At 41.2% G+C, this 12,209-nt stretch overlaps 1 protein-coding gene across 1 annotated transcript in view; it reads right to left on the minus strand.

The window, feature by feature from the left end:
- Positions 1-12,209, minus strand: part of TMEM178B (transmembrane protein 178B) — a 224,341-nt gene that overhangs the window by 162,426 nt on the left and 49,706 nt on the right. Inside the window, exon 3 of the mRNA XM_030959587.1 lies at positions 3,423-3,536. Within this exon, the coding sequence (XP_030815447.1) occupies positions 3,423-3,536 (114 nt within the window). The remainder of the gene's footprint in view (positions 1-3,422; positions 3,537-12,209) is intronic.

The raw sequence follows: 12,209 nt of genomic DNA on the forward strand, positions 1-12,209 counted from the left end.
ATCCACAGAAACAGCATAAAACATATGGAAAAATGTGCGAATAAATATAGACCCGTTCACATTTTCTTGGCTTTCTGCTGCAATGATATACCTCCATTTCTAAGAGTATCAATGATGCCGGTCTTGTTTTTCAGAAAACACAACTATGGATCAGGTTTTGCACTCAAGACCAGGGTCAAAGTGTGACAAGGTAGATGCCTAATAGTGACTCAATCATATCACTACATCAGCATCTTCCAGAAAGACAGTTACTCGTGCTCAAAGTTGTTGGACATAGCTTTCCTCTGCTTCTCTCTTGCCCTCTCAGCTCATATAGAGACTTGCTTTGTCTAATTAGATCAACATTTATCTCCTGACAGGCAAGAGCTGACAATACTACAATCATCTTTCCCTCTATCCCTGTTTAACCAGGGGTAGTTGAGAGGAAGTGATTGCAGTGAAGACAAGTCCTATTTCCCCAGCTCATACTGCCATAGGCAATCAATTTGGAGCAAAGCTTCCATCTTGAAAATGTCAAACAGAATGAAAAAAGGATAAAACCAAAAACAGTAAAGTCAGCTCCAGCCATTCCTCTAGGACCAGCTGCTCTCTCAGGTTCTTGCAGCATGGCTAACAGCACAGCTAGAGCAGAGGAGGAGTATCTGCTTTGTGTGCTGAATGGGGCCATGGGGTCCTCAGCCTCAAATTAATCGTCCCAGCACCCACTCCTGCAATTCAAGAGAAACTGCTGGAGCATCAATCCTGCCCACCAGTCCAAAAAAGCAATTTACAGTCCATGGTGGAAGCCCTCTCTCCTCTAATCCCAGCCCACTGAACATGCAAAACAATGGCTTTCTTTCACAGGCACCACAGCTGGCTGTCCATACACGAGCAGAAGAAAATACATGACTCAAATACAAATACAGCAAATGGTAACAGTGGCTTCAGCCTGGAAGAGACATTTTTGTTTACTAGGGTGAACAAATATTCTGCTTTCACTTTTCCAGTTCCTCTGAAGTTCTCCAAGATGCCATTTTGCTCCTGTGTTTCTTCAGGAAATACTTTTTTTTCCCCTATCTCATGCTACAGATCTGAAAAATAACCCATGGCAAGAGAAAGAAGATAGCCAGGCCTGGGCCCTGCTTCTTTTGTTGTTTGTCACAACACTCACTGATATGAACAGGAAAATATTCAGAGGAAAATAATGGCCAGGTTGACTTGGAAATATCAGACTGACCAGTGTTGAGATAAAGTAGCTGTGTCCTGGATGAAACTAGTGCAGAGGCACAGAGCAGGTTCAGCTACTAAGGCAGGGACTAAAATCACAGGGACTTTCTGAAGAGACTTATCCTACATGGTCTACTGCAATGCAAAGGGAGAAAAATTCCCTCAACCAAACCACAATTTGAGAGATAGCTATTGGCCTTGTCTTTTAAAACAGGTTACCGTTTCTACACCAGAAATAGTCATATAGATTCAGTTCTTAAATGCAGTGACCTCCAGAACCACCAGTGGGATTACCCCCTATATCAAAGCACTCTGTTGCACCAGCTGCTCAGGAGAAGAGAGCTTCAGCAAAGTGTTTCTCTACTCCTCTGCCTTCGGATAGGTAGATGCAGACATGAGTTCTATCTACATCTCTCTACACTTATCTGACTCCTGGAACTGGCAAGAAAATTTGGGTCAGAAATATGAGGTACACTCAATGTACCCGCCACAGGGAAGAGACAAGCAGCCTCACCCTGAGAGTGCCTCAGACCGTACCAGATACATAAGTATGTGAGCAGTGTCTAAATTGCACCTTTGGAGACTGACAAATGCCCTACCAACACTCGAAGCTCAGGAACTTGCTGATCCTACCAAAGGGTGCACACAGCCTTAGATGACCAGGTGTATAACCCTTTATTTGAGCCATTGCTGAGATAAAGATTAATTTTAGAAAATTTTTGAACAGTGAGATTCCCAGCAAATAGTTGCAGATAAATAATTGTTACTCAACACGTACACAAAGCAAAACCACACATACACAAAGCATAAACCAAAGCCCCTTCCTACTGCCCTATGAGCCCTAACAGAAGATGTCTTGGGTGGTGGGTGCACTTCTTTTTTTGCCCATAGATGAGCACTGTCACATTTTATATCAACATGAAACTAACACTAGCAGAGAAGACAGGTGGTAGGAGAAAACCTGAAGTGAACTGAACCTTCTGATCTTCTGATTTCAGGGACAAATTAGCATAACACACTATTTTGCAAGACCAGCCTCTTACAACCTGCAGAGAGGCATAAATTCAATTATTCCTTTTTTGTCATATCACAATAAAAATAGATATTTATCCACATAGACACATTAAAAAAAAAAAGCAAACTCAACAGGCATTTAGCAAGACCCTCTAGAAGGTTGTTAACTCTTTACCAGAGTGTACCAGGAAGGCCTACAAGCATCAATGAATCTCACCCATGCAGGAAATAAATTATAGCATTGCACCTTCTCCTCCTCTGAGCTTAAAAGGACCCTCTCAAAGCAAGAGCCACACAGGGGAGGAGTGAAACATACTGAAAGCCATGGGAGCACCAGAAGTCTGGTGCAGTTCTCAAACTGACTGAGTAGAAAAGCACTATCACCTTTCAAGGTTCTCAATCAGAACCAGTATTGCCTCAACCACTGCCACCTTCATGGAGATTTAACTGCTTCCACCAAAATAGAGCTGCTCAGGATATTCAGTAGTCCCCACAACTATGTAGTAACAAGAACAGTAGTATATCCTTCCTTGTGAAATTCTACCTCATGCATTTTATCAGTGAAAACCCTTTTCCATCTCTAAGATGAGAAAGAGACAAGATTCAAGGTCAGCCAATACATCCCAAGGCAATTCCATCCCTGTCAGATCTTGTCACTTCAGCGAGCATTACAAGTTGGTGACCACTGGCTACAATTATCACTAAGGGCTAAGCTCCTTCCTTGTGCCTTAAAGGGTGCAGCAATTCTCTTTCAAGATCTTCAAAGGAGAGTGAGGCCACACTCACACAGGAGCTGCTGGCAGTGGGACATATTCTACAATAAAAGCCAGCAATGAATTCTCCTGGAAGCAGGAAACTCAGCAGCAACAGCATGAGAATGTGCTCACGTACAGAACATTCCACTGAATTAAAAAATAGGGCATTGATTTTGTTATTCATTTTTGTATTTAACTCAGTATTAATCTCTGCATACAAATGCCTTTTCCTCACTGCTGCATTCTCATGCCTCAGCAGAATTTCCAGTCAGCAGCAGAAACAGAGATGTAGGTCCTAAGAACAAATCGATCTGTCTGCTACAACGACAAACTGGATGTGAGATGAGGCTCTGAGCAGGCTGCCACTCAAAGCCTCTGCTCTCATTTACCAGGGAGCACCTCCTGCCTGCACGCAAGGAGAAGGTGAAGAAAGGCAGCAACACTTACGCAAGGCGTGCCACTCATCCTGGCGGATTGTCTTGGTGATGTTGTACGTAAGGTTCTTGGGGATGGTGGCTGAGGAGTAGTGGTACTTGATGTACGAGCACCGCTCAATTGCTCCTGGGAAAGGCAAAATGCAGAAAAATGCGGTTAAATCAATGTAACATGTCCTGCCAGCTACAGGCCAGATGGGTTTGACAACCAAAAGCAAAGCCTAGGAGTAAAGCAATCCCTACCATCCCTGCCCACTGTGACAACCAGCACACTCTCCAGCCCATGACATGTAAGCTCAGATCCAAACTTATGATGCTGGAAGTTTATCTTTCACACATTCCAGGGATCTTCCAGACTGGCCCTGGAGTAGCTGCCAGTATCTGCTTTCACCATGAGATATCTGTGTGGCAACTTCTCCCCTGAACTGTAAGCTAGCAACTGCCATGCAGTTAATGTATAAAAGCTATAAATTCATATCTTAGCTTTCTGTGCAGTCATGGTCATGACTTAATGCCCATACTTCAGGAAATACACAAAGCAAACACCTTGGATCTTCCCTTAAATAAAAAGCAACACAGAAAAATTATACATAAAGGTAGAGAACAATTTCCTAACCCTTTCCACCGCTCAGCAGGGGGACACATTACATTGTCTCCTGAAGGTACCAAGACACTTTTACAGCAGGTTCAGAGACAGAATTCATTGGCATCTCTGAACAGTGAGGTTCAGGTAGCAATATCTGAGGTTGAAATGGGCATTTTTTTCCCCCTCTGTATTTTCTGGATTTCACCTATGCTCCGTGGAAAAAAACACCATGTGCTGCTTCTGATGTCTTCTGGTCACATCATTAGATCTCCTTTTACAAATACTTTCCTTTCTGTACAATAATTGCCCCTCCAGGATCTGATCTCCTGGCATCTCTCTGCATAGTTAGTATCCTTAGAAGAAAGAGCCTGGTGTAGTCTGATGCTTTCCATCAATTATAGCCTAGCCAAATTTCACATCTGATCAGACACCTGTAACTGTCTAACTGTTCTTGTATTGATGAAAGTCAGTCAGGTTTCCTACATTGCTTTTGCCAGCATTCTCAGCTAACACTGGCTTATTAGACCTTCTCACTAAGCTGTCAAAGCTCATGGAAGTAACTTTCCCACTAACATTATGTTATTTTGGCTCAGGCCTTTGATACCTAAATAGGTATCCTTAATGTGGTTGGCCACGCTGTTTGTTACTAGCTACCACTAGTCAGAGAAGCAGCTATGCTGGAAATGCTTTTATGTATTAAAAATACATTAAGACAAGCACTCAATAGAATAAATTAAATGAAGCAATGAATTATATAAATAATAAAGAGCGCTATACACAAGGAGGCAGGTAGAGGACTCTTACTGCCAGCCCGAACTGAAAAGGCAGACCCATTAGCCTTATATCGACAGTTCCACAGGGTAAAAAATGCTTTTAAACCACTGCAAATGCAGGTTTCTACTAAGGATTGTAAGATACTATTTGGCATGAACTTAGATTATAGACCATGAATTCACAGCATGAAGAAAACCCATGAAACAACTTATTAATTACATCACAGTCGACTAGCATCTTCCAGAGTTAGTGTAGTATAAACATTTGAGGCCCTCATTGTTTGCTTCTTCTAAGTATTCTTCACATTCTGCCTTTGACAGCAATTAGATTAGACAAAGCCAAATATTATAGGGGGAAAAGGCAAAATATTTACATATGTATCCGCCTGCCCTGACAGCGTGATGGGCTTCTGTGTGAGTCTGCACCATCTGGGCACCAAATGTACGCCCAGAATTAAAGTTTCAAACTAAGAATAGTATTTAAATAAAAAGACAGCTAGTGTGCAAAGAGCTTTAAAAAAATCCCCAAATCACAACCTTGCCTTCTTACAGGTTTTTCTATCCCCTTTTGCTAGGTTGCTTTTATAGATTAGAAGCATCAGCAAGAAAATAACAAACGCTTATTTGTCAGAAATTAATCTTTAAGTTATCAGATACCTGCCCAAACAAGAGATTTATATAGAATAGTAGAAAGAGACACAGAGACAAGATACAAAATAAAAGCTTACAGAAGGAAGGGAGAACAACTCCTGTTCTATTTGCAGCTTTTCTGGAACCAAAAAGGCTAATTTCTAGTAAGGCCCATCAGATTTCTAATTCTGCAAAGACTTCTGGTGGTAATGCAGCAAGCTGTTCAATATCACTTTTATCACCAAAGTCTAAAGCAGAAAGAGATTATTGGCTGAATTCAGGTCATCACTTGACCATATCCATAATTTGGGGCTTATGCTTCCTTCCCCATGGCTCTAATGAGACTTAAGCACACAAAAATAGCTTTGGGACCACTATCAACCAGGGTGGGCAAATAGGGCATGGTACAGCACTTGGCATGGCAGATCACAGAGGGCACTGAAGCCCTGCCAGCTCCACCAGGGAGCAATGGTGTCCACTCAGCAGAAGAAGGCAATATCTTACTGGGAAATTCAAGATTTTCATGGCCCAAAATGACAATGCTTGTGATTGCTTTGCACTTAAGCATGAACCACTTATTTAAACCCACTCTCACAAGTGTAGGAGAATGACTATGCTGAGTCAGTGCAACTATATCAGCATATATCTGAATACAGGTGACAATCAGCTTTTGAACTTAAGAAAAAGGCCTTCAATTGCCTGGACCTAGAAATAAAGATTAGGAGAAGGGCAAGTTCACAAGCAGTGACGATTTCATACTTCTGATGTTTCCCTAGTTGTTCCACACAGAAGAGAATGTTCAAGATGCCCAAAGATCCAAGTCCTGGAGGTCCCTATGAGAGCAAAAGCATCAAGAGCAGCAAGAATCAGAATTACTGCTCTGCTGGAAAGCCTTTTCAGAAAAATGCTACAAAATCTTTACCTTCAGAAGAATTACTAGCTATGCTCACTCCAGTCTTTGAAATAGGAAGCAAAGCAAGCTTTTCCCTCCATACCCTCAATAGGGTAACTACAATTTATGGAGCATTTTCAGCCTTCAGCACAAACTTAGACCAAATGCAACTGCAGCTTTGCTCTGCACTTTCCTCCAGTACCTGGGAACAGTATTTATAGAGCAAAGCAGTGAGTGGGGTTTTTTTTAGCTAGGAGCCACCATAGCAAGAGTTATAGCTCGCCACAAGAAACACAAAAACCACCACAAAGCTGCTCCAGAGACAGAGGCAGTATATCCTATATTTCTCTGACCAAAGGGAAATTCTTGCTGAAAATCCTGAAGAAAAGTAGCTGACGTCTCCCAATAGAGTGCTAAGAAAAGGATCAGCAGAAGGATGCAACTAGAACCATGCAGAGCAAACCTCTGCCATACCATCATCACAAGAACAGATGCTCAGGGGATTCAGCAGCTGTTAACTGTGGCTGGCAACCCCCTGTTCCTGCAATGGTCAGACGACAAACAAATTGGAGATAAGGAAACTAGAGATAGCTTCATCCTGAGCAGCTAATTATTCACAGCATCAAACATGCACCTCCTCTTACTGACTCACTCAGCTGCTCAGTTTCCTTCTCATATCTGCTGATCATTGCTCCATACTATCACCTTAGCACATAATACTTCCTCTTCTATCCATTATAAGAAAAACTTTTAACCTAGGCCACAGGAGAAATACCACCTGAAAACACTGATATTTTTCTATTCAATCTCAGAACTTTACCAACTAACATCCTGATGTTAAGTTCAGCTGCTAGAGAAACTCAGCTACCACTGCATTACTGGAGCTGTAAACACCATCCCAGTAGAGGCCTCAAACTGTTTGGTAATGCAGGGATGACTGAACCATTATCCCACTCTAAACAGAAGAGGGTTGAGATCAATTAAGGTCAGAGTGCTGGTATGCAGACTGCGTTTGTCTGGTAGGTTAACACAAAATTTTTCAGAACTTCTGGACCAGTATTTCTTCATCACCATTGTGCCCCCACCAGTCCCTTAAATATTTAAACTCTTTCAAACTGCTCCAAGCAACAGTTTTTACCACGGTAATTTCAAAAATAGAATGGAAAATCAAAATGCCACCAAGATATTCGTTATTTCTGTCATAAATGGTGGATCTCAGAAGCACCCAGACGCATTTGCCCTGGTCAGTTTGATTTCTGCAAAGGTGGTTGCTGAGTTTCATGAATTTACAGTGTCAGTGTGATCGTATGTTTTAGTATTCTGCATAATACAGACCAACCCATCCAAGAGCTGGTAACAGAAAGCAGTGCTTGGCATGGCCATTCATCAAACTGGTAACCTGTGAGAGCAGTTGGGTGACAGTAATACCAGGTCAGATTAAGCCCAAGGTGGCACAGGGTTACTTGCATGGGTTATCTGAGTAGTCCCCTCTCCTGTCTTGAGGACTAGAATATTTCCCCCTTCCCCCCTGCCTCGGCTCTCAGGGCTGCATTGCAGGACCATCCTTGAAAGGTTCGAATACAAATTAACTCAATGCCTGTGAATAAATTACCTTCAGTAGTTAGAGGACTTCCAGATAGATATAAAAATTTCTCCCACACTAAGATTCTTTGCAGCAGTCCCTGGGTTAGAGCAATCAGGAAACTGAGATGCAGGGAGCCAGCAGCTCACGCACTCTGGATGAGCTATGGTGTAGCCATTCCAGACTCCACAAATTAGGACTGAGAGTAACATTCTGTAACATGCAGAGATCTGAACCAGGGGGTACCCATTCTTCTCTTACAGTATGCATATTGGTTTCTAAGAAGGATCCAGCTGTAAAACTAGTATTTGTTTTACTACATTTCCTGTCAAAGCTTTTGATGTCATGAGCTTCCCTGAAAAGACTGGTGTGGATATTCTGAGCCTTTGCTACCCCCAGGCAGCTTTTCCTTCTTCTGTGTTGCAGATACCCCTGGATGAACTATTTTGAAGCAAAAAATTCCACAAAATGCACCCTTTGTTCTAGTTTTCACAAATCTATTTGAGAATTACTACACAAACATTTCCTAGCAAAAGAAATCTTAGCCTCTGGCTTGCAAACTGCACTCACTACATATATTTGCTCTTCATTATGAGAAACTGCTTTCAGTAAGAAAGATTGACTTAATTCCATGGTTTGGTTACTGGTCCCTCATTGGATGACTATCTCCATAACAAACAAAGAGATGTAGATTGGCCATTTAGCCTCTAAGTGTTTCACATTATCTTCAGAAAATCTGTAGAGCAGAGGAAGTTCACAGTGGGCTGTTTTTCTTAGCATAACATTTCAGTTAGGTTTCCAGAGGCTACAATCATAGTTAGGACCAAAATTTGGTAACAAAAAGCAATTTCATGTGGCATATGTATCTACTATTTTCTTAAAAGTCTTCTCTCACCTGGAAAAGTTCATTGTTTATTTGTGTTAGCATTTTTGCATCCTTCAAACTAGCACTGGCAATTCAGGCTGGTGCCATTTCAGAATTATCACCCTGAGATGCATGTGCTGCCCTCAGTTACTTTAATCATTTCTTATGAGTCATCAAAACTCATCTGGAGGTACCTTAATATAGGCAAGACCTGTAGCTTTAGCATGAATTAACTGGTCAAATTAAACCTTGGAGGAGGATAGAAGGAGAAATTAAGTTCTACTTTGACCAGCTGCTGTGACATAACTGCAATCAGAGACTGCAATCAGATTGCAATCATGCAATCAGATATGCTGACTAGTTAATGAACTCTGGATGACTTTTTTTTTATGAAATCAGATGCTTATTAGAAAATATTGCAACACCTTTAACAGGATTACTTTTTTTTTACTTCTGGAGTAATACTAACTATGAAAGTACTGGTTCCATATTTTTTCCAGATCTATAAATAGATTCGTACCAAAAATGTAGGAACACTATTGTTCTGCATTAACTGCAGAATTATTTATGTTAAAAGTGCTCTCTAGATGTCAACCAGCCCAACGCCCTGCTCGAAAGAGGCACAACTTCAAAGTTAAAATCAGATCCACAGATAGTTCATGTTGCTCAGGGCCTTGTCCAATCAAGTTTTGAATACCTCCAAGAATGGACATGCACATCCTTGAGCACCTATTCCAATGTCTGAATGCCTGTTGAGTTTGTGAGGGGTCCCCAGGATGAGGTGAGAGATGAGGAATCTGACTCCGTGTTCTCAGAAAGCTGATTTGTTATTTTATGATATTATATTAAAGAACGCTATACTAAAACTATACTAAAGAAAGGATACAGACAGAAGGCTTAACAAGAATGAATAATGAAAAACTCGTGACTGACTCCTCAGAGTCCAACACAGCTGATGGTGATTGGTCATTAAACAAAAACAATTCACATGAAACCAATCAAACATTGACCAATTGGTAAACCATCTCCAGACCCCATTCCAAAGCAGCAAAACAGGGAGAGGTAATCAGATAATTATTGTTTGCATTCTTTTCTGAGGCTTCTCTGCTTCCCAGGAGAAGAAATCCTGGCAAAGGGATTTTTCCAGAAAAGATGACAGTGACAAATACCCCATTACCTAATCAGAAATTCCCTTGGTGTCGCATTAATATTTCGAATAATAGAATACCTCAGAGTAAAGGGCTAAAAATGTAGGAAGAATATGCAAGAATCACCACCTTAATCAACATGTTTGGTGAATATTCATTAACTTATATGCATAAGTAGAAGCCAATGTTCTAATTAATGAAGCTCAACATAAATTTTTAGTTGCAGCATGGGCCGAACTATTAGAACAAGAGATGTTTCTTCCTAAGTGGCTCTGGCATCATCCTGCACTGAGGTTCAGCTTGATGTGCCAGTAGGACTTGTTGCTACTTGTCCTAGATAAAGTGAAACAACTCCTGGTGCTCATTGCGGCTTGCTGTGAGCTGTCAAGGAATTGGGCTGATGCCTCCCTTTCAGTTGATGAGCTGAGTTTCTGTCTGTTGGCTTAAGACTCAGTTGCTAGCCCCTAGCTGCCCCCCTGCACATGGATAGAGGTGCACAGTCAGGTTCTACTCACCTCCTGGATAGCTGAGTAAAATCAAAAAGGGATCTGATCCAGTGCCCTTTCCCATTCGCAGACAGACCCAAGGGTCACACATTGGGAGAGACAATGAACGTGTCTATGGGAACATGTGACATGGATCAGGAGAACACTTCTGGAAATCACCACCTGATATGTCTAGTTACTGTGCTTTGGTTCAGAACACAATGTGCTGTGAGATGATGCCCATTAGATTCTTCACAAATAAAGTCAAATCAGAAGATGTGCTAATGGAACTTCGCCTAATGGTACAGGAGCAGAGCCAGTCTGAAGTAACATCCCCTCCTTGAGAACACAAGGTGAACATCAAGTCCTAAGCACAAATTGTTTCTTTTAAATTCAACCCCGCTATATCACACAGGGGAAAAAATGATCAAAATTTCAGGTCACCAGAAAAGTTTTGTACAGCTGCAAAATTGTACTAATCTGTAACTTATTTTGATGCCTTTAAAGAATAATTTTAAAACTGTATTTCAATTGAAAGTCAGAAAAACATACTCTGAAAATTTTACAACATTTTTCTAAATTTCATAGATTTTTTTCAACTGAAACCACCAGCAGCATTAAATTTTCACAAGTGGTTCTGTCCCCTTGCATGCTTTTCACTTCAGAAACAATTATCCACATGAAAATAAAAAATTTCCTAACTGTACTTAAGTGTAACTATAAATGTACTTACAAGAACATTACACACCTATAGACTCCCTCCTCTGGGGTAAATGCAGAAAATCTGCAGCCTGTTAGGCTGCCAGTGGCTATTAAGTGGATATTTCAATACACCATCTTATTTAAACTTGCTTTTTATATGTAGATGCCTTTACTGACCACCAAAAAATGCAACGAACACAGAACTTCAGGAAAACATACTCAGAAGACTGAAGCATCCTCTGTTTTACCTGAAGGAAAAGCTTGCCTGTATCCACCGAGTAGAGAGCAACTGAAAGGATGAGACATAAAATAAATATTTTGCCCACAAAATGGCACATTCCCAGAAAATGCATTAACAGAATGAACAGCTTAAAGATTTTCACTAGGAAAGAGAGCAAACATTTTTTTCAGAGTGAGAAGCAGAACCACGATGCTCTTTTTTCCTTCCATTTTTCTTCTACAGCTCATCTCAACTTCCAAATAAAGACTCTCTCAGAGCCTCCAGCTTAGTCAAACTTGTTAGGCAATGCTCAGCTGGTAAAGCAATCTTGTAAAAATTTAGCAAGGGGGGATGGTTGAAAGGATCCACCATACTGTACTATCCATACAGAAATGGGGTAATAGACAACAGCATGCCATTCCCATTCTTACCAGGTCATCTGGCAAGCTCTGCCAGCTCCCTTTCAGTACTGACCCACTAGATCTCTAGAGATATAGAAAAAAATCAGATTCAGTGCACACATGAAAAGGAAGCCATCCCTGAAGATAATGAATCTCCAGGCACACAACAGCTTTGTTGTGCGTGGGCTTTATGTGACCAGATTCCACAGAGCAACATCCACAGATTTCAATTACACCTACATTTCAATTTCTGATTCCACACCAAAATGTCTAAATTTTCTTTTTAACCACTGTGTGAGCAAAGACAGAGGTGCAGAAGACATGTGCACATGTACTGAGCAGACAGCAACGTTTTCAGAGTAGAGAAAAAATAAAGTGCTCAAGCAGCTTTTGCCAGGCCTGTTCCTCACATGCTCTCTGGATAGCCCAGCAAATAGCAGCTTGCTTAAAGCCACCAGCTGGCAGAAGATAAATATTCCACCCATGATAAGAAAAGAATCCAAGTATGAGACCAAA

The sequence above is a fragment of the Camarhynchus parvulus genome, chromosome 1A, assembly GCF_901933205.1.
Source record: "Camarhynchus parvulus chromosome 1A, STF_HiC, whole genome shotgun sequence".
In the NCBI taxonomy this organism is placed as follows: Eukaryota; Metazoa; Chordata; class Aves; order Passeriformes; family Thraupidae; genus Camarhynchus; species Camarhynchus parvulus.